Here is a 22,915-nt window from a genome sequence, read left to right as displayed (position 1 = left end):
AGAGAAAGACTGCTATCAGAAGAAGGGGAGCATAGACTTCCAGGTCACAAGGATAGGTATGGCCAGTTCTGGTGTTAGAGCCAGGACTGTGGGACTCTCTGGTCCCGTCCTTTTATTAACAGTAGGGGAGCACAGAAATGCACTTCACTAGTGGCAGAGTGGTTCAGTTCTGGTAAAAAAACAAAGGTAAAGAAAACACAGAGAACTAGGTCACTAGAGATAGGCTGGTGCACAATGGTATTATAGGCAGAGGGATCACAATCTACTAGAAGCAGGCTTGTCAAGTCATGGTGATATATGATGAGAGCACAGAGCTCAAGGTCACTGGAGCAGGCTGGTCCAAGCTGAGTAAGTAAATGCAAGGGACAAAAGAGAGTTTGAACTCATGAGGGACAGGCCAATCTAGCTGCATGTCTGTATGGGAATAGTGAGGACACTGCAAAAGAGCTGAGTGTATTCATCACTCTGCCACCACACTCCTACCTGGCATAATAGAGGAGCTGGACACACCACGCTCTTCCCTGGATGGGTCACTCATCGAGCTTATAAGGTTGGAGGGATCCTTGCTTTGTTTCCGCTCATGCGATAGTGAGCACTGAGAAAAAATAAGAGGAGATCTTACTTTAGTATGCCAATCCCTTGAGAGTGAACCAGTACTATTTCTATTCTGTTGCTAAAGATGGAAAAATCCCACTAGGTTCCTTGTTATATGGGGCATCTTCCACACTAATTGATTTAAGAAAGTAACACTACCTACTCGGTTGATTAGTATGTATATCTTTAGCATCATGCCTCACATATGTCAAATAGTAGAATGGTCGAAAGGCTTCCCAGGAGATGCAACACCAAATTACTGTGGTATTGTGTTACACCCCATCCTCTTATTGCTGATGATGGAATTACTCCAGTTTGCCACAACTGAGCTAAAGCTGCGTTATTATTGCACCTCGTTTAAACCATGTAGGTCTTGTACTGACCATAAAAGAATGATTCTAATATCCAACTTTAGAGTAGATGCCATTTCACTATGGTACTCATCATATTATTTTGATACTCCTGTAAATACCCTGCCGCCGATACAAGAATTTATTTATTATATCTCAAGAAGAAGCACCATATTAGCATAGTACTTTTTTTTAACACTATATGTCCTACACTGCCCTTGTTCACCTGATTAGAAGTAAGGTTCTTGGTTTGAATATATATTTTTTCTTCAATTCTTTTTGTATTTGGCAATATTTTCTTTAATGCTTTTATCTGTATATGTTCACATTTATTTTGTGTTTCATGGAAAATTAAGTTGCATCTTCTAATTTTTTCATATTTATACAAAAAAGAACACTTGTGCTAGGATGCATGTAGGTTTTTTACACTGCGTTGCCTGGCTTTACACATCAAAGCAATACTTTTCCATTACATTAATTTTCAACTGTGATTTCTATAGAATTTCTATAGAGCGTAGACCTGAAACAATCCAATCCAAAATATTTGTTTTAATAGTACTAATTGGCCTAGTGACTTATTTAATACTGTTGTTATTTTTAGAAATGTTTTTAAATTGTTAATTAAAATTGGAACAAAATAGTTATTTTGTGTAATAACCTAACAGACTAGTTGAATGGTGTGAAATTTGATGGATTGTATACAATGGAAACTGAAGTTCTGCACAGTAGTGTGCGGTAGCTGACACTGCCCATTAACCCTTTCGCCGCGGCAGGAATTCCGCCGTGGCGTTGGGGGGGGGGGGGGGGTTTGGGGGCAGCGCGGTGGCGCTGTGCTCGTGACGGAACCACTCCGTCACGAGCCACGGTTGAGCTGTGCTCATGACGGAGTGGTTCCGTCACGTCTCCGCCCACTGCGCTAATCGCCCGCACAGGCGGGGAATTAGCGCCGCGTGGGCGGAGCGGCCACCAACAGCCGTAGCATGACGGAACCACTCCGTCATGAGCACAGCGCAACCGTGGCTCATGATGGAGTGGTTCCGTCATGAGCGGGGAAGAGGTTAATATGCAGTGCATCTAGTTCTGGGAGTGAGAAGAGAAATAAGTTGTTTTTCAAAGTTGAGAAACTCGGCAAACTTATTCCTTCTTGACAGAAAAACAAACATTGATGCAACTTGCAGTGCAGAATGAGCGACCCCCCGGCCCCCAAGAGATCCTTCCACAAAGAGATGGTCGGGTCAGTGGATATGACTCTCGCACCATAGACATCAAAGCACGCTCAGCTGCATCAAAGAAAGCCGAGCTACAGTTATGATCTAAATTGCAGCCACATGTTTGTACTCCCTCTAGCAATTGGGAAACCTTATATTTATTTATTTAAGTATTTATATAGCGCACTGCTACCCGAGGGCGTCTAGGCACTTGAAAAAAACGGCACACAATGTACACTAGATATCATATTTCCAATCCTTACGCAGGGTTACAGAGTAAAGAGCCATGTCTTTAGTCCCTTCCTAAAAGACAGCAGCTCAGAAGCATTCCTCAAATAGAATGGTAGCTTATTCCACCATCTTGTAGTAATGCTGAAGTATGTAATATTTCTGTCACCTTCCAGAGTACGAACATAAAACCAATTAATGATTATATTGCACACAACTAGTACGGAATATTCACAACAGATTTTGCAAAAGTGCTGCAAAGGGAGGCTTTAAAATAGATCACTCTCCTCTTCAAGCTGGCAAATATTACAGTCCAAATTACTAGAGAAGTTGGCAAGCAAGCCCCAAAAAATGGGTAGAAGGAACCCAATTATTTAGCGTTGAGGACCCTGAAACGCAAACTAGATAAACTTCGGAGGTCCGTGCACAACGGTACTGCCACTGCCAGAGAATTTGCTGAGATCAGGAAGGCGATGAAGGGTTGTTGGCTAAAAGCCTAGAAAATTGCCCGTGCTAATGAGGAGCAGGCTTGGGTAGAATTACAGGAGGCCCTAAAAACAAAAGATCCAACAAAATTTTGTAAACTTGTCAAGAAAAAAAAAAAATCAGATCAAGATACCCAAAAAGAGTTTCCGGCATTCACCCCCTCCATGGACGCAATATATCCTTAATTTGTACAATCCCGGAAAAATGGAAGGTGATCTGGAGCCTCCACTTGAAGAATTAGCAGATTGTGCCAGTCCAATCCAAAGTATTTCATCTTGGGCTGATGCTACATTCCCCAAGGCTTCAATTAAATATATTTTAGCGTCTTTTAGAGCTGTGGGAGCTCCCAGCCTGATCGGCATCTCTACAAGGATATTTTAAAATGCTGCAGATGAATGGGCCACCCTTCTTAATCCCCTTTTTAAAAACTGTTTAATGGAAAACTCAGTGCTGGGTAGTTGGCGAGGTGCTATACTTAACCCAATACATAAAAAGGGAGCATGTGATAATCCCTCCAACTTCTGACTTACTGCCTTACTGGACGTGGAAGGTAAATGCTTCGTTAAGATCTTGAACAAGGAGCTAGAAGAGTGGTCCAGCCCTTATTCTCATCACCCAATCAGGCTTCAGGCACGGGCACGGAATCAAAGACAACCTGATGATACTTTCCTCGCTGATTAAAACCGCAAATACCAAAAAATGACCCCCATTATATGTTGCAACGATAGACTTCAAAACCGCATTTGATAAGAGTGGACAGAGGGAGATTGTGGCAGAAGCCGTCGAGCTGGGGCATTACAGAAGGCCTTTTAGGTGCCATCAGAGGCCTACACACCGACACATAAGAAAGTTACATCTAACAGAGTCCCCACCACTGGAGTAAAACAAGGTTGCACCTTTGCGCCATTGTTGTTCAATCTTTATTTGGCCAATATTAATAAAGCTTTGGGAGTCACATGTGCAGTGCAGTACCTCGGAAGTTTGCAGGCGTTCACATGCAATGCCTCCAGTATGCGGACGACAATTTATTATTTGATCATACTGCGGTGGGGCTGCAGCGACCATTGGCGGCCCTAGCTTGTTACTGTGCAGAAAACAAACTTGAAAATGAATTACAGCAACTAAAATCATGGCCTGCGGACTCAGGAACAAACGTCCGGCCAAATTACATTTTTCCATAAACAATGCGATCTTGGAACAAGTTACTAGCTTAAAATATTTGGGCATTCAGTTTAATAACTGTGGTTCGCATATTACACATTTAGAGCATCTTAAAGTGTCGGCTCCGGTCAATGACAGTGAGTTTTAAAAAACTGGCTTCTGCGATGAATGGGCCTGACCTTACGGGTATCTTCAATGTAATGAATGTCAAATGTATGCCTACACTCAAGTATGGCACATTGATTTTTAAAGACCGTATCTCGGGCTGGCTGGACAAAGCCCAATTGAGGTGGTATAGGCAACTTTTTAATCTCCCTGATGCCGCTCTATCCTCACAGCTAAGGCGTGGATTTGGTCTTTTTAAATAATCATTAATATTAAAGGCTTGATATTTGGGATATTATGGGAGAGATGTTCAGCAAAGCGGCTCCAAGGTCACTCATGGAAATGATATGCTGAGGTTTTCATGACAAAACACTACCATGGGAATGCTACTTGAGGGATGCAATGGAAGCCCTGGAGATGACCAACATTCCACTCTCTAATTTAACCCCAAAGCTTTCAGCAAATTTGCTGTTAAAAACGTCGAGGATACAATCGAGGATCACGGACATTCAAGAACTCGCCCACATAATATTTGTTTGCCCAAATTAAACAACTTGAAGATGTTTCTGTCTGAAAGCGCTGTTTTGTAATCTTGGTATAAGGCAATGCAACACAGCTATCTTTGCATGTCTGAGTGTTATGAGCACGCAGTTATCGGCCCGTTGTGTGAAATTCCTTAAAGAAGCTAAAAAACATTGACCGTGGTATTAGCAAGTTCCTAATCATTAGTTTTATTAAGATTTGTATTTGCTGGACAATCTCTATGGGGTGCTCTGAGCTTTTATCATGTTTTTACATCTATTTATCTATGGCCTTATACAGGGCTGAATACCGGTCCCATTCTGTGATTAAGACTGACATTCACAGGCAACATTTTTGTACATTAGGTGTTACGGAACTTGGATCATGTGTGTAGCATTCCTCTTAGAGGAGCCTGCAGACTCACCTATATTGGGGGGCAACAAGATTCCAACCCTGTTGTTCGTAGACGATACCCTGCTGATATCAAAGACCCCAGTTGGATTACAACATCTTATCAATAGGTTCCAAATCTTCTGCGACAACCGGGGTCTGGTAATAAACATCCCGAAAACCAAATTTAGGGCCATAAATTGCCACAGGTCATTCAGGAACGGCCCTTTGCTTAGAAGGGCACCCCTTGAAAAGGTGGACACCTTCGACTACCTAGGTGTAAGACTTACTGAAAAAATGTCTTGGAGACCCCATTTAGCAAAAATGCTGATGGCCAACAAGCGTGTGGCCGGAGTAATAGGGAGAGAGCATCCCCGATCGCACACCAGGCCTATAGCCCCTGCCCTTAATATATATGACACTAAAGCAGTTAGCTCTGCCCTTTATGGTGCAGAGCTCTGGGGCTTTGACAAACTTGAAGAGCTTAGTAGATCGGAGCACAAATTCCTAAGAGACCTGGTTATGGCACCTAAATACGTCCCCCTCACTCCTGTGTTACTGGATATGGGTAGGTGGTCAATAGCTGATGTAGCCAGGTTGCGCCCTCTACTCTTCTGGGTCCGCATTAGGCGGACTCCTGAACTTCTCTCTTATGCTGATGCCCTCACTGAAATAATCCGCCTAGACACCGGCTGTAAAATAGGTTGGATAGCTGGCATCAAAAAAACATTGTTAGACATAGGTCTTAGAACCTGTTGGGTCAGCCAGGAACCCTCAACGAGAGAAGAACTTAAACGTCAATATTGGGGTTGGGTGGACCAACGGGAGAATTCCAAGCCTAATGTGGGCAGATTAACAGCAGTATTTCTTTCTCACAAACATACAAGATATCTTAAGCCCTTTCTTGACACAATCCAGGTACCAAGAGATAGAATGCTGTATATACACTTCAGGTTTGGAACTCTTCCTGTTTACGAGGCGACAGCAAAGTGGGCCACCAGCAATGGGAAAATTGTCCATGCTGCTCAGCCCCTGTAGCAAGCACTGTTCATCTATTATTTGCCTGCCCGGCATACAAAATACCACGGGAAAAAATGGCTGAAACCGCTCTGCCAGCAATTGGGCACACGGGACCACCACACAGCACTACACACCCACAGGTCAGATTCTAGGTCGCTCTTTGCATGCTGCTTAGCAAAGTTTTTGGGTCAAGCATGGCTCATAAGACGGAAAGTCCTTGCAAGAGTGGTATAATTTTAATTGAAACTGGGACAGCGACAAAGTCATGATTCACCATTATAGATATTTTGCACACATTCCGCACATGCACTTTAAATGTTAAATCTTCGCTGCTAGGAAAGGTATAGCTTTATATTTTAATATTTTAATAACCTCGAAGGAAAGTGGTCCTTACCATTTCTGATGATGAATTGACCTTTTTTACTTCTTAATTGTAGAAACACATTTGACAAATTGATTGACAAGGTCATCTTGTCTTTTCAATACTTTGAAAATGAAACATCGGTCATCGAATCAAGGGCTCAAGGGTTTATTTCATTGTATTAATTGTTTACGCATAATGGAAATGTTCTATGTATGTATTCCCGGTCTAAAGGAAAAATTTGTTTTTTAAACTGCAGCTTTTATGACATTTTTGTCGAATAAAGCTTATACAACAACATTATCACTGAGAACCCATTACTGGGGCCCTTTTACATGATCGAAGGGGCCGGGGAGACAGTGTTATTGCACGTGCTGAAATTGTTCACCGGACCATAGTCAAATTGCAATACTTTCAGCAGGTTGTTGGCCTTTAAATTTTTAGGAGATATTCCGCTGGGATCAGAAACAACCACATAGAGGTTGTTTGCTGGGCTGGCTTGTCCTACCTAGAAACAGTAACAGAGCCAGTAGAAATTATGGTAATTCTTGGGACAGTCCAAACCTTTTTAGAGTTGGTTTTATTCTGGTTAAATCTTTTTTTACACATGATTATTATTGCACCTTGAACTTTAGGGAAGCTGGTCCCTACCAGAGTCGCACGTTGTGCTTTTTGCTCTTTTTATTGAATGGTCATGATAGATTACCTTTTTACTGTGCTTTGTGATGGTTTTTAATAACTTGAAACAATAGAAATTCTGTCTAAAAAACAGATTTTGCCTCTTACAGTAATACAAAGATTTTTCAAATATCCGCTTTATAAGTAACCAAGCACAAAAGGCATCATTTGCCAGAATATATACTTCACACGGTTGGTCACTTTAAAATAATTAATCATTTACTGATTGGTCTCTATTATTATTTTACCGACAGGCCACACCAGTTCACCCTGTTCTCAGGAAACCCTATAATTAGAATCAGAACTGCAGGAAACTCATTGGAAAGGCCTATCACATATTAATCAATTATATGGTTTCCTTTCTTTGAATGTATTTGGTTGACCCCCCACTCCTCCACCCCCGTCCTTATATAATGGGCTCGGGGAGAGGGACCATGCGCCCCCCCTTAACATATATGTTTTGGTCTGGGTTGGCTGCTTGTAGGGGGGATGGCCACAAGGCCTGGCCGCTGCAACTAACTTGCAGTGTGGGGCTGGCTGCCTGCGGGGGGTTGAAACCCAAAGGCTGAGCTTGGCTATATGTATGGTAACCAAATATTGCTTAACATTAAAAGAAACCTAGAACATCACTGAAAACAACAAAGGTTAAAGTAACGTTATAGTTAGGTGAAATGTTTAGTAATAACGAAGTTTTAAACAAACATAATCACAGAAATTCACCAATTCTAGTTATCTCAAAAACTATACCTCGTGCCCTATGGTAACATGCACTGCTAATCACCCCACATATAACATCACTCACAACATCTTCTATGACATCATTGATAATATCACTGCAACATTTGCAATTAAATTATTGACAAGAAAACTGCATGGTGGAGGAGCGAGTTTTAGTTAGTTACCTTAGGTGACGAGTTATAGTTACTTTAGATAACTAGAACTGGTGAATTTCTGTGGTCACATTGTTACTGAACATTTCACCCAACTATAATGTCACTTTAACCTTTGGTTTTGTTCAGTGACAAAAAAAAGGATATAGGGTGTGGGTATGTTGACACCCAATAACCCTGGATGTCATTGAACCCTCTGCAAAAGATCAAAAGAGAAGTGTGGCTCAATGATTAGAGCGGCAGACCCTGATGCAGAGGTCTAGCCCGGGACCAGGGTTCAATTCCCCGCCTCGGCGGGTCTTGGGCTCAAAAATTCCACGGACATGATAATTCTCGCCTCGGTGCCTATTCCAATCATGGAGTCCCACTCTGCAACTCTGGGCAATAGCTTGCTTAATCTCCACAACGGCCCCCACAACGCTAAGGATGCCTGGCCTCCACCTTGGGGGTGCCCAGGAGTGGACGCCTCACAGGGAAAGCCAGGATGGGTTCCACAGCGGTATTCGTACAAGCGCCTTGAGACCCTTGCGGGTGAGTAGTGCGCTATACAAGTATCAATTTACAATTTACAAAACAAGGTCAGTGTGAGTCCAGGAAAGCCAGAACCATGTTCGAATTTTAGGATATCCACATTAAAATACTTTTTTATACAGTTAGTCAAACTGGAGCTGAATTACACATAGTGGTTATCATTAAAACTGGGCAAGGATTTATTTCTCCTGTACCTAAGTTGGACACCCCAGGTCTACCCCAAGTGTTCAGTCCATTGGAAGCGTTATGGTCAATGAACCTTTCAACCTTCTCTCAGATGCAGTAACTCACATGTGACAGTTTCACTCCAGCTTTACCCACCTGTCAAAGACAATGGCCACGTGGTGATTTTCAGATTTTTCCCATTGAAAGTGCGTCGGAGGCAGAACTGAAAACCATGAACATTATAAAAGACTAACTCACATTGCGGGCCATCCGTAGCAGGGGGACACACTTAAGTTTATGCTGGCGCACGGAGGAAAGCCGGGAGGACACTGATGTGCCTGTGGGGTCAAGACGCAGTAAGGAAATGGAGGAATCTGGAACATAGAGGAAAAGGGATTCAGAAAGATTATAACACCATGATAACCAGGGGCAATACTCCAGGTATGACCTACAGAAATGGATATAATACTCTAGGTGAGGCCTCCAGATCTAGACACAATACCACAGGGGTGCCTAGATACCTGGATGTAATGTTTCAGATGAGGCCTAAAGACCTGGACTCAATATCCTTAGTGGGGCTTCCAGAACTGGTTACTACGGATATGGTCTCCAGAACTTATCACAGCCATGCAGACCAGACCCACATAACTAAATGCGATACTATAGATGCAGCCCCCACAACAGAGCCCACAACTTCAATGATGTTCCCAAAAACAGCCACCATGTAGCATCCAGAGCTTTAGGCAGCATTCCATGTGCGCCCTTCAGAACTGTACACAATACTGGAGACAAAGTAATTGTAATTGAACACAATGCTGCATAGACACAGTGCTTCGAGTGCAGATGATTGGACTCAAACAATTCCATCCGCCCTTTGTCTCATGCCTGGATAAAACACAGCTGGCTAGCCGTAAGTGGGGGCAAGACTGAAATCCACATTATAGAATCTTCCCCACCCTCTCAGCGTTGACTCTCCTGGCCTTTCTTCACCAATCAAATTCAAGATTATTACAACCTCAGGGGTACCTTCAACAAGAGAGTCTCTTTTAGAAGTCAAATTGGCAATTTACATCTGCAACTCAATCAGAATATCACCCCTATTCTTCCCATGAAACATCAACCATCACCCATGAGAGCTGTAATCATGTCACACTTTGGGTTATCAAAAGCTCCTTGTCACAGGACATGAGATTACCAACTTTAGATTTCCTTTTACAAATGAATGTTTTGAAGTGTGTCAGTCTAATCAGTTCAACTGAACGGAAACAGAACTACAACTCCTAAAAAGCACTGATTGGTGAACAGAGACCCAAGGACTGGAAACAAGCTGTCTGGGTGATATGAAGTAAAGCTAGTAACACCAGTAGTTCCCTCTATTTCCTACATCAATCAGGAATGATAAAAGACAACTAGACTGGCCAAAATGAGCAACAGGGCTGCACACACTGCGATAGCCTCAATGTAATCTGGAACAATGGGCCCGTTTACTTTTGCTCACGCTTCCCTGGGAACCACCCAGCAGTTCCATTCATCCCATTTTGGTCCTGGCAGAAAGACATTTCAGGATGGTGGAAATAATTATTTTACTAAGCCCAATAGATTTGAACTCTCAACTAATCGGCATTAGGGGGATTTGAGATCATTCCTCCTACAGGAAGTAGCTAAAGACTTATTTTTTTCAAAAGTCTGGGTCCTTTGAGATCTAGTGTCTGCCTGTCTTCCACTCTGAAGTTCTGGTTCTAATCAGGCAGCTCCCCTGACCGTAATTTTGGACCATGGTCACTCTTAAGCAACTATTTCCCAGTTAAACGCAGCGGGCTCAAGAGGTAATACAAGGGCACTGGCTAGAAGTAGAGGCTTGCATTTGAGAGCCTCTTAATTTGGTTACTTGTTGAAAACAGTATTTCCATCAGTCATAGTCGAGGGTGGCCAAAAATGCTGCAAAATGTTTGGGATGACTCTGCATGTACACAAGCAAGATAATGCTTTGTTGGTATACCCAAGCATAACAAAACGGGAAAATGCAAGGTTTAGTATCCGTCAATTGTCCAGCTCATGCAGGTAGCCAGGGAGTTCATACATATGACTAGATTTCATGCAGATTGCCAGAGAATTGATGTAGGTGCCCTGGGCAGTCATAAAGGTGTCATGGGAATTCATTAAGGTTGCTACAGTGTTCTTGTAAGGTTATAGGGAGCTACACTGGGTGCCAAGACTTTCCAGTGAGGTGCCCAGAAATCTCAACTCGGTGTCCAGAGAGTTTGCCCAGATGCCCTGTTTTTAATGCAAGAGTACATGGTTAATGGGAAGACCAAGAGAGTTCATGTAGCCCCACAAAGAGTCGATGACGACGTCCAGAGAACTTGTGCCCACATAGTTTATAAGGGTGTACAGAGAGTTTGTGCAGGTGCCCAAAGGGATTGTCCAAAGTCCTAGCCAATAGATGCTCAGGCATTACATTATTTGCCCAGGAAATATATGTAGGTACTCAGAGTTGGGATGAGTGCCGGGCGAGGATGTGCATGTGCCCAGAGAGTTCCTGCAGATGCACAGAGGTTGTGCAGCTGCCCGAAGAAGTTAGGCAGGTGCCCAAATAATATATGCAGGGGTCAAGAGAGTTCATGAAGGTGCCCGGAGATTTCTTGCATCCTGTTGTTATTCTTCGAAAACTAACAATACAAGAAACATACGATAGAATGGATAGTGGTAAAAACAGTGATTGACGGTGCTATTAAGCAATGAATCTAGGTCTGCAAATCCTATATGAAAACTAGCCATGTTGATTATCCAGGGCCCGCAGTGCAGACTTACCTTTCCTCTCTTTTTCGTTTTGTGAGGTCTGGTCCTCAGCCTCTTTCTTCTTGTGTTCCAGTGAGCTAAAATCCCAAGCGTTGGAGATGTCCAAAGAAGTCTGGTGCCCTACAGGATGAGGACATCGTGATCACAGTGGGGAGTCAATAGGAGCAAGAGAGAGAGAGAGATGAGGAGGGAGAGGAGGATAGACATATTGGTCAATGTGGATAGATGGAGAAGCAGTGGGAAAGAAACTAATGGAGAAAGGCAGGAGGAAGTGAATTATATAAAAGGGAGAAGGTCAGAGAAGAGAGAAAGGGTGGAACCCCCCAAAAAGACAGGAGCAATAGAAAAACACAGGGAATAATCCAACATCGCAAGATAAAGAGAGCGGCAATAGGTGGGCATAGATATGAAGGGCAGATAACAAAAGCAAGAACCACATAGTCTACACCAGGGTTCTTCAAACTGGGGGGGGGCTCGAGGATCCCACGAGGGCACCAGGCTCTTGCCAAAAGAAGCATTGTGATGATAAGTCTTCTGTTTTAAGCTGAAAAAAATGAGCGGCTCCAAGCCGCTCTGTAATGGGCAATCACTAACATCTTTTGCTATTTATAAACTAGCTGGGAGAAGGTGTCAAAAGGGGAGGGGCTCCAAATATTCTTCAAACCTCCCACCCCCACTTTCAGTAGTCACATTGTGGATACTTGTACGTGCTAGTAAGGCCTGCATGACCAGAATAGTATGTTTGGAAATCATATATTTGATTGCATTTTAAAACACTAACAGAGCGGAATTGCAATGTTTAAGTATATATAGACATATTTAAACATTGTCAATTTAATAAAATAATTGAGAAAACTTCTGAGGAGGGCCTGATTTTTTTTCCCACTGGGGGGGGCGGGGGCGCAGCATTAAAAAGTTTGAAGACCACTGGTCTACACTCTTCCCACGTTTGTGATAGAAACTGTAAGAAAAACTGCATATAGTTCCAATAAGAACTACATCCTTGCTGAGACATGCCCACCTCCTCCAGCTTTTCTGTGCCCTGAAGTATTAACTGTTTGTGGCATAGCTTTCCTCTCCCTCCTCTACATCAGCCATACCTGAGAAGTATTTAAATGTTTAAAATCTTCATTCTTCCCTACAAATAATACAGATTTAAACCCTTGCATCTCTTTGTAAGGTTTCTAATGCAGACTGTCACCTCTAAAACTGGAGACAACAATCCAGATATGACCAACGATCCACAGTCCAGCTGCAATGGGGCGAGACCTGCTGACTTGTTTGGGGGTAGCAATCAACAAGTTTATTGGTGTTTCATATGCTTCTTTGTGCCAGATGTTTGATAACGTTACCTCCAAAAATGGACAAGAGCCATCAAATGCGACTTCCAGATCTACAGTATTCTGAACGTAGCCTCCATATACGGCAATATACAACTGGTGAAACTTGAAAAATAGACACAATACACTGTGTCTGACACCCGGAATTGGGCTAAATAGTCCACATCTTACTTTTTTCAACAAAGCTGAGAAATACAGGAGTTTTCTCAACCCACAATTTACTTGTTCTTCTATGTATGGAGTTTGAGCTAACCCTGAAACTCTTTTCACATACGCTACAGGGGCGCGTTGGCTCTCTGGCTCAATGTCTCGCAGTGGCCCCTACTTCCTTACCTGCAATCCATTCCCAGAGGGTATTACAGATCAGAGTCCGGAAATCCTCAGAACGGAACTGTTGACTAGAGTCGGGAAAGGACAAGAAAAAACAGCTGTAGACTGCTTGGCTCATCAGAGAAGGGAAATTCTGCAAGACAAGAGTAAAGAGGGAATGAAGGAAACATCCTTAATGCAGCACATATTATAAGAACTGCAGGATCTTGGACACATGAGTACTAGGGATAACTCCTGCGAATGTGCACAGAGATTATATGAATGTGTGTGAAATTTGTGAATATATATATATATATATACACACACATATACATAAATATGTATAGAAGAACTGCTGAGACTGTTTATATGTGTATTAGAGCACTGAGGAGTACTTCTATTAGTGTTTAGATACATTGTAGAGACCTAATGTATGTGAATAGGTGCACTCTGGAGACCTCTGACATATGTGTGTACGAACAGTGAGGAGATCCTATGTGAGGACTGCTCAGGAGATTGATTATATATGTTTAGAAACAATGAGACCTTATACATACATACAGCAGCAATGAGGGAAAGTATATATCTGTATAATAATACTGAGAAGCCCTCTTACATATGTGTATGGAAGCACTGAGGAGGCAATGAATACATGTGTGTAATGGAAAACTGAGGAAACCTCAATTTTATGCATACGGAGCACTGAGAAGACCTCGAGTGTGTGTGTATAGAAGCACTTAAGAGACCTCATATCTGCGTTTAGGAACACAGAGGAGACCCCTTATGTATGTAAAATATGAACACAGGGGATACAGTTAAGAGCTGCACTGGGACCCTTTCGTTATATGCATAGGAGTTTTTTTGTTACCCATCTACCGTGGCAGCTCCTCCGCCACCCTCAAAAGTTGAAAAATATTACGATAATAAAACACTTATGTTTTATTTTTTCAACTTCGCCCAGTTGTATCCTGGAGGCGGGGCCAGCGCGAAGCAGTCAGGAGAGGGAGTGGTGGGCAGCGCGGCTATCAGTGCGCATGTATGTTTGGGCGGCTGTCTGAGGCCGGCCAAGCCCACATGTGCACTGAACTGTCTCCAACCCAGCTGCATTGCTCGGTCGGAGAGAGAGAAGGCAAAGTCCAGCGCTCACGCCAAGCCTGACGCTGCTTTCTAACATGCAGCGAGGAAGGACACGGAGAAGAGCGGCGGGTGGCAGGCGGAAGGTATTTTCATTTCTAAATGTTTAATATCCTTTTCCCCTCCCTACTCCCACCGCATCCTCGCCTCTCCCCGCCCTGCCACTACGTCCGCACAACAGCCGCTCCTGCCCAGCTGCCTAATTCCATTGAATTTACGTCATGATGGAACTCACACTCACCCTCATGAAGGTGTCCCAGATGCGCCCTTTGTGGCCCTGGAGAAGGAGGTTCATGTAACTTTCCGCAACTCGGTCAAACAACAGAGTCTGACTCTTGTGGTCTGGCTGCAGGAGAGAAGAGTGAAGTAGATGTGCAAAACTAAGAATTAGAACGTTTCTAATATCTTACAGGGAAACTGTGACTCTCACCTTCACAAAGAGGGCCTAGAGTCTCGCTCACACACAAACCTAAAACCGTCACCCTCACACAGGTCAACCCAGTGTCTCATTTTGAAGAATAAAAACATTCCCACTATTCCGACATCCCAACATTTCACCCAACACAGGAAGTTAAATTGGGCCCCTCAATCAAGAAGTTGGAGTATCTTCCCTTCACACAGGGGGTACTAAGTGTTTCCATCCACCCATTCAAGCCAAAGAGTCTTTCTCAAGGAACCCACCAACTTTCTCACTTTTACCTGGTACTTGTGGAGAAAAATCCACCAGAAGCTGTTGAGCACAATATGTTCGACAGCTGGGCTGTTGAGAAACTTGAGAAGTCCTTTTGTGGAGCAAACCTGGAAGAGAAAAAAAAATGGAAAGAGGGAGGAGGGAAAGAAAGAGTTGGCATATATAAATGCATAAAAAACACATCAGGGATCAATGAACATGAAATCTACTTCTTGTCCTAGTCTATTACCCAGTGTGGGGCCGTCCAGCTTGGTATCGCTCATATGCGGACAGGTTTGTAGGGAACATTGCAGTCAGTAGCGGTCCGTCCTTAAGGGCGGAGGGCCCCCTTCACCTTTTTGCACACATGGAAAGCTCAGACAAACATGTGCACAGGTCAGCCTGACAGCAACTCTTCATGTTCAAGTCAGGCAGCCAGACGCTGTACAGGTGCTAAATTGTGCTGGTGCATGTCTGCCTGATTTGAACTTTGCTGGGCTAAAGATTTCACAGCACCTCTGGGCATGACTTCTTCAGCCCGGCAAAGAGCTTGGAGAACCTCCCACTCATGCTATCTGTGGCACGTCACAAATAGACTCGGATCTGGGAGCTTTAGTTTTAAGTTCAGAAGTGCACACAGCTGACTGTCCATCAGTGACACTCGTCACAGAGTGGGCTGAGGTCAGCAGTCCCACTGACCCCATCCCACTCTGTGGTGGGTAAGGGACTGCCACCTCCTCTCATTGGCTGACACATAATAAGTTCAGCCAATGAAAGGACGTTCAGTGGCAATCCTCCAGAACCCACTGAAGCTTCCCTCCTGCCACCTGAGTTCACGGCTGTAGACAAGTAGATTTAAAAAAAGAATTTGGTGAGTGCATTTGTGTATATATGAATGTATGTGTATTTGTGCCTGCGTGCAGTGAATGTGTGTGTACATGTGTATTTGCTTGTGAATGATGTATGTATGTATTCACACTTGTACATGCATGGGTGTAAGTAAGTGTGCATGTAGATGGGTAACTGAGTGTGTGTAAGAGTGTGGCCCGTCCGCCCGCCTGCTCCCCACCCACTCGAATTACTGGCAGCTAGTGGAACATTGGTAGATTTTCTTAAAAACACAATGCCATTGAAAGGTTGCTATGGCTAGAGACAATCTTAGTCACACATCAGCTAATCCTTTTATCAGCTAATCCTTTTAGAGATACAGAGCCTGAGTTAGAGTTTGGTGGATTAGTTACTTTGTCACAACATGACAGATATCCCGTTCACCTTATCACGCTTATACTTGTAATGCGGCGGACAGGATACCTGTCACCTTGTGAAAATTAAAGTAAAGGTGCATAATACAGGGGAGATAGTCATCTGTTGGACTCCTGTCGGAAAGGCTTGGAGGTCTCAGGTCCACCAGCCTTCCAGAGGTGTCAGTGCCACATACAGATGTTCTATTTTTTATTAGTTTTGGCTGTAGTGGTGCACAAAGGATAGATTATTTCTTTAGTGTAGATCAAGCACTCTTCACATCCCTGAAGGCATTATTTATTTACAAAGGCAGATATGGACAGCATTTGCTTGCTGCCACTTCTTTCTGCACCCAGCACACACTTCTACAAAATTAATCATTTGGGGCCTAACTGCCCCATCCCTAGCCAATGCTACAAACTGCTTTCACACCAAGCCATTTTGTGAAGAGTATTTTGATGAGGGGAATTAAAAGATCATTCCTGAACTGCCTTGTACAATGAATTTAATGGGTGCAGGCCTTTAAGGGCCCTTCCTGACCACACTTTAAACACTTTTTTCCAGCAGACATATGGCTTTACACTTCATTTTTTTTTTTTTTAAACAAACTTTATTAGGTCACAGAACAAAATGCAGTCAATCCCCGTCCCCCATAGTCCTCCCCCCAGCCAAATCAGGACATCTTGCAATAAGCACCCCAGCACATAAGCTACATCTGTACAGCATTCACCCCAATAATGTCCGTGCTACTAGGTAGTGCATCCACAGGAGTAATCCACCATGAGTGTGCGAGACAGCCAAAATACCCCCCACCCCATCTCCCAACATCCCCCCCAACGAGCCCCTCCTCCCTACCCACCCACCCAAGCATGTCGCCCGTACCTATCAGAAGTACATGTACATCAAAACCTCAGTCACCACCTGTCGAGTCCGCCTCCCGGCAATCCCAACAGACAGTACCGCAAGAGCAGAGGGGGGAAGCCCTGTATAGTGCACTCAAGGAACCGGGGTCCCGTCATCCCCCACCGGATCACCCCCATCCCCCATAACCGAACATTTGAACAAGTCCAGGAGAGCCATCCATGCCCGGGCCCATTCGTGCGATCTTTCATTGTCACTGCGTCGAGCCAAGCACAATCTATAAGTCCCCTCACTTCACGCCCATTTCTCCATTTCCCTAGCCCGCCGTAAGAAATTAGGGCCCTGCCGCGCCTTCCAATGAGAAGTAATCTCCCGCTTGGCCAGGACCAGCCCTAGATCAATAAACCTACTGGTGATCTTAGTCTTTGCTGTATGCGGAAAGCCATGTAGCAAGCAGACCCCCGGGCCTACCTCCAAGTCCCTCTCTGTCACCGTCAGGAGTAGCGTCGCCACTTCCTCCCAAAACCCTGTCACCTGCGGACAGTCCCAGAGCATGTGTAGAAAAGTCGCTCCACTATAACCACATCGGGGGCAAGCATCTGGCCCACCAAAGTACTCAGCTATCTTGTGAGGGGTAAGGTATGCCCTATGAAAGATATAAAACTGTATAAGCTGGAAGCGTGCATTTCGTGTACACTTCCAAGGACGCTTCATGATTTCCTCCCAGTTTTTGTCCGTAAGAGGCGCTCCCAGATCCGCCTCCCACTTGACGCGCAGGGCAGCCAGGGGTCGCCGCATATCACCAGTAATCCGCCTATAAAGGCAAGTCACCGCCTTATAGACGCCCGCTCCCATCACTACATACTGACAGGCAAGAGATGTGTCCGGCTCCATCATCCCCTTCCGCCAGTGCTTTCTGACGGCCGCAGTCAAGGCTGCATGGAATAGGATATGGCTTTACACTTCATACTCTCCTACAAGAGTTTTATTTATTTATGCTATATTTTTGAATTGCACTGTGTGTACCTTTGGTTACTTCAGAGTCCAAAGGAGGTAGGAGTAGAGTGCAATCTGAAGAAGGCGATGAAGGGTAGACTCTGGCCAGTTCCACAGGGTACAAGCCCAAAATCTGATGTTTTGTGATTGGGACCCTCAGAGTCCCTTTGAAAGCGCGTTTGAGTATTTCAGGTTTTTAGCAATTTTCGGAACCTCATGCGATTCAGTTTGGAATGTCAGCGAAGGACTTAAAGCATTCCACAATATCATTGTTGTACTACACAGAATCCGCCTATGTTTTATCTACATTAATTATCTCACTGCGCAACTGTGGCAGATGAAAGGTTAACACTGACCTTCATGATGCCTGAATAGCTCTTCACATCAATGAAGCCCTTGTCATCCACGGATCATCTACCCTGCTCCTTTCTCTCCATCACTGGCTTCCTTTCGGGGTCCTACACCAAACCATGGAACATCTCCTCATAGCCTACACTCTTTAAAACTGGTTCATTTCCCTCAGGACCTTCACTCCCCACCACTTGCTCCCCTCCTTCACCACACATCCTTCAGAGTGCTCACTTCCCCCCCCCGATCAGCCCACATCCCTCATGGTGCTTCCACCCTCCCACCCCATCACTACTCTATGGCCGGTTCATTTACCTCAGGGCCCTCGATCTCCAGCACCAGCTCACCTGCCAAGACAACATGATCCTCACCACTAACACACCTGACAAGCACCTTCCCTATCCACCAATGGCTCACCTGCCCAAGATACTCACTCCTCAGCTCCAGCTCACCTCCTAGGGGTCCTCATGCCTCACCTCCTGCACATTTCCTATAGAGTATCCATGCAACATCACCAGGTCATCATCTCAGAGTCCTCATTCCTCATCACAGCCTACCTCTGCCATGGTCCTCACTCCCAGTCACTGGCTTACCTTTAACAGGACCCTCCTCCTTCATCATATACTCACCTCCCAGACCCCTCCCTATTCCCACTATTGGCTCACTGCCATTTGGATTCTTGCTGTCTTCTTTCATTGTTCTGCAGTACATTATCTCTCTCCTGGTATACCCTCCCCATCTCCTCTCACTCTCTCTCTCTCTCTCACTCCCTTCCTTCTACTTATCTAGCCCCTGCATATGTGTGAACACAAAGGCTTCTTCATTGTATAAAAGCAAACTCGTTGGGCTTTGCCAGTTTGATTTGTATGGCTATCTGAGTGGAACGCTGCATGACTCCTGAGAGCAAGCGCACCCCAATAGTTGGTGCCAGCACACAGTGCCTTCCATCTCTTTCCAGCTGTCCTCAAGCACCCTTATTTCTACACCGTCAGACCCATGCGCAATCTCAATAATTCTGAAAAAATATTTGCAGGAACACCATGAGCACATGCATTACATGCCAGACCTTGCACTGGGTCCTTTTATGGGCAGCCGCCACATTCTCAAGAACTGTGCTCAAGGGTGTCCCATTTGGCAAGGGAGTCGGGCCGTCTTCCAAGAATCCAGGGAACCGCTGTATTTCCACCAACTTCGGGAGTGCTATCAATTTCTGTGACAAGAAGAAGGAAGGGTCTGTAATTGAAGTGAATTTAGCCCAAGTCCTTGGAGTAGATAATTGACTCCTAAGGAGATGGAATTACATGCAGGAAAATCTAGGATGAGGGTCTAAGTTTTTAAGGAAAAGTCTGGTGTTATGTTCTCACCTCCCTTGCAACTTGCTTTGAGAGAGGGTATTTTGAAGAATCCATCTTGTGCATAGATCTTTCATATTGCTGTGCAAATGTTCGCAGCTCCTTTCGATCTCTTTCTAGAAAAATCAGAACATAAGAGCCAGATCATTTACAGACAGCTTGATTTCCAACTTAGACACAATACTGATGAGGAGAAAAAAAACGAAATAGCCTTTTAACAAGAGCTCATCCATGTGGCTGACTTTTCCCTGGCCCTGCAGGCCTTTAATTAGAACTAGACTGTCAAGAAATGTATTACTAGCCCTGTAGACCAGTGTGTCTCTGGGTTCCCTGTAAAGGAATATCAGGATCTTGGATAGAGAATAATGATATTTGAGAGAGAACATCAACAATACCATGTATGTGGCAGGATTTGACTGGCACTTGCAGTCAGCCAAGATGGGGGTAATGCCAGAATTTAGCCAAGAACGTTAGAGCCCAATGGGAAATTTTCATAGTCAGAAAAGCACTGTAGCTAGGGATAAAGGAGGATGATTCAGATACTCGGAGGGGATGTGAGGAACCGTTGATGTTTTATGGACCAGCTCCAGCAGGTAGACTACAGTCTGCCAATCACAAATCGTCCATGCCCGCCCTGTAAGTGCCTCTTCTCTTGCCTCTGGTCATCGCTTGTGCTGTGAGCCTTCTTCTTGCGCATTCACCATCCTTCGCTGGCTCCTGAGTGCGAGTCTCTGGTGCAGAGGGATTCACCTGGCCACCTTGTGCCTGGATCATAGTTAGGAAAGAAATTTGGGTTATTGCTGTGGAGAGCTGCTGCTGTCTTAGTTTCACTTCATGTTTTGCTTTGCATGCTGTTGTGGCTGATGTACGTCCGCCACATGTTGTGAAATGATATTTCATAACAAATGTAAGTGGTTACACTTTCCAAACAGAGACCCAAGTAATCTATAAAAGACGCTTTCGGTGTGTTAACTTTGTAAAATCATATTCCATTAATTACTCTTGTATATCATTAAGACAACTCAATTTTATAAATGTTTCCTTCACTACTGGGGAGAGGTAGGATCTCTTAACGTCTCTTACTCGTCCGATTATATATCATAATACATAGTAAACCATTTTTTTTCATGCATTTTCAATACTTTTATGAACAATAAAACAGTAAAACTTTTTTAATGCAAATTACTTTGCATATGTATATAGTTGTGATATACACTCAAATAAATGAAACATTTAAACCAACACCACCTCCTCTTGATTTATAAAGCAATGAAATGTATGTGGAGCAAACCCAGCTTTGGGTCTCTCGGGATGGACCAGGCTCACACTTCCCCAAGCGTGAATTGCACTCCCTCCCAAAAGGGGGTTAATGCCCCACAAGACCTCACCATGTATAGCAAATCTCCTCCTTCCCCCTGGCACCGCAGGCACCAGCCGCCGTCTCCCTAGTCTATTTCTCGTCCAGTATATACAATGTAGATAGTAGATGTATATATGCCAAAATTGTGTTGCTAGGCAGCTTCTCGTGGTGAGGCGAGGGCTTCTCTCCAGTTCTCCTCCTTGGGCAGGCCCATGCCTCCCACAGATCTGGGAGTGTGTCAGGGGTGTTGATCACCAAGTTTCTATAAATCTGTGAAATCTTATGAGGGCCTAGGTCTTGCTCTAGGATTTTGTTTTCATGGGGAATGGTTAATAGTGTATGATGCAGTAGGAGGTACCGGAAAAATTGGCTGTGCTGGAGGTCAAATTCGGATTTCAGTGTTAACAAATGATTTCATAGTGGTGCCTGGCATCACGTTTTCCAACCTGTAGATTCCTTGGTGTCCCAGCTGCGAAATCCCCTCAGTTGGGTCACCTGGTGTAGCCGGCTCCCCTCCCATAAGGAAGTGCCCTCTGAGAGACTGTCTTTCTACCCTAGTGATTTCACTGTGGCGTACCAGGTTTGTAACATGACTATCGTAGCCGGTGAGAGACCGAGTGGTTGTTTACCGCCGTAAAGGAGGTGACAAGCCTTGCATTGCCCAAAGTTCGGTGACAAAAGCTGGGTCGTTCTCATTGCTGTGCCACCATTAATGAAGGATTGTTAATTGAGCGGCTCTATTATTCGATGCCATATGCACCGTTGCTATTCCTCCATCGTATGGGAATTTGTTCAATGAGATTCTGGCTGCACCACCCTTCCATAAGAATCCGCACAGGGTCCCTTCCAGTTAGTAAAGAAATTCTAGGGGAGCGGGTATGGATAATTCTGCACCTGATAAAGAATTCGGGGGAGTGAGACCATCTTGAAAAAGGTTGATCGGTCTTGGAGTGATAGGGGTAGGGTGAACTAAAATGGAATATTTGCATCTAAGCCATCCAAGAGAGGTTGAATGTTGCTATGTAAGGCTTTCTGAGGGTCTGGGGAGACAGAAACTCCCAGGTATCTGAAATCACCTTCAGCGCTTCTAATGCTGCCAGCCCAGAGTTGGGTACGAATGACATATAAGGAAGACATGGTCTCATTAAGAATCAGACCCCAAAACAGTGCCAAATATACGAAGGATCTGCAACAGGGGAGGGCTGGACCTCTGCAGGTCTCCCAAGAAAACCAACACATCATAGGCATAGAGTGCTATTCTATTCTCCAACCCCGGTGCCCACTCAAATTACCTGATTTGCACACACATTTGAACCCATTGTGCCAATGGCTCTATTGCCAGGGCATAGAGGAGCGGGGAGAGGGAGATTCCCTGTCAGATTCCTCAGCCAATCATAAAGCCATCTGAAGTGGTTCTCCCAACCCTGACAAGGGCTCTGAGGTGTGTGTGTGCAGGATATTGACATATCGGCAGAATCTAGGTCCCTTATTTTATTTCTTCAGAAGGGAAATGAGATAATTCCAACTTATTAAATTGAAGGTTTTTTCGAAGTCCGCTATGAACAGTGCCAATGGCCTTTCAATTTGTTGCTCATGGCTAGGGCACTGAAAACCGGTCTGATATTGTAAGGTGATGAACGTCTCTGCAGAAAGCCAGAATGATCTTGCAACACAAGTGTGTTCATAACTGTGGTTAGGGCAATTTGCCAGGGCCTTTGGCAATATCTTGGCCTTAATATTAAGTAGGAAATCCAGCACGTTTAATAGCTTATTGAAACCAAAGTGGGATATGATTTCATAAAGTCAATGGGTATA

The 22,915-nt window shown here is 44.4% G+C and overlaps 1 protein-coding gene across 1 annotated transcript in view; it reads right to left on the bottom strand.

Moving 5' to 3' along the window:
• FAM227A (family with sequence similarity 227 member A) overlaps window positions 1-22,915 on the bottom strand; it is an 80,844-nt gene that overhangs the window by 46,986 nt on the left and 10,943 nt on the right. The window contains exons 4-12 of the mRNA XM_085601292.1: window positions 20,397-20,505; window positions 19,753-19,856; window positions 19,455-19,598; window positions 14,971-15,069; window positions 14,513-14,617; window positions 13,162-13,291; window positions 11,501-11,608; window positions 8,948-9,063; window positions 484-595 (exon numbers count right to left, since the gene is read on the bottom strand). Coding sequence (XP_085457418.1) covers window positions 484-595; window positions 8,948-9,063; window positions 11,501-11,608; window positions 13,162-13,291; window positions 14,513-14,617; window positions 14,971-15,069; window positions 19,455-19,598; window positions 19,753-19,856; window positions 20,397-20,505 — 1,027 coding nt within the window. The remainder of the gene's footprint in view (window positions 1-483; window positions 596-8,947; window positions 9,064-11,500; window positions 11,609-13,161; window positions 13,292-14,512; window positions 14,618-14,970; window positions 15,070-19,454; window positions 19,599-19,752; window positions 19,857-20,396; window positions 20,506-22,915) is intronic.

Source organism: Triturus cristatus, chromosome 4_2 (assembly GCF_964204655.1).
Source record: "Triturus cristatus chromosome 4_2, aTriCri1.1, whole genome shotgun sequence".
In the NCBI taxonomy this organism is placed as follows: domain Eukaryota; kingdom Metazoa; phylum Chordata; class Amphibia; order Caudata; family Salamandridae; genus Triturus; species Triturus cristatus.
The sequence above is the reverse complement of the archived record's forward strand: the minus strand, read 5'-3'. Positions and strand labels throughout refer to the sequence as shown.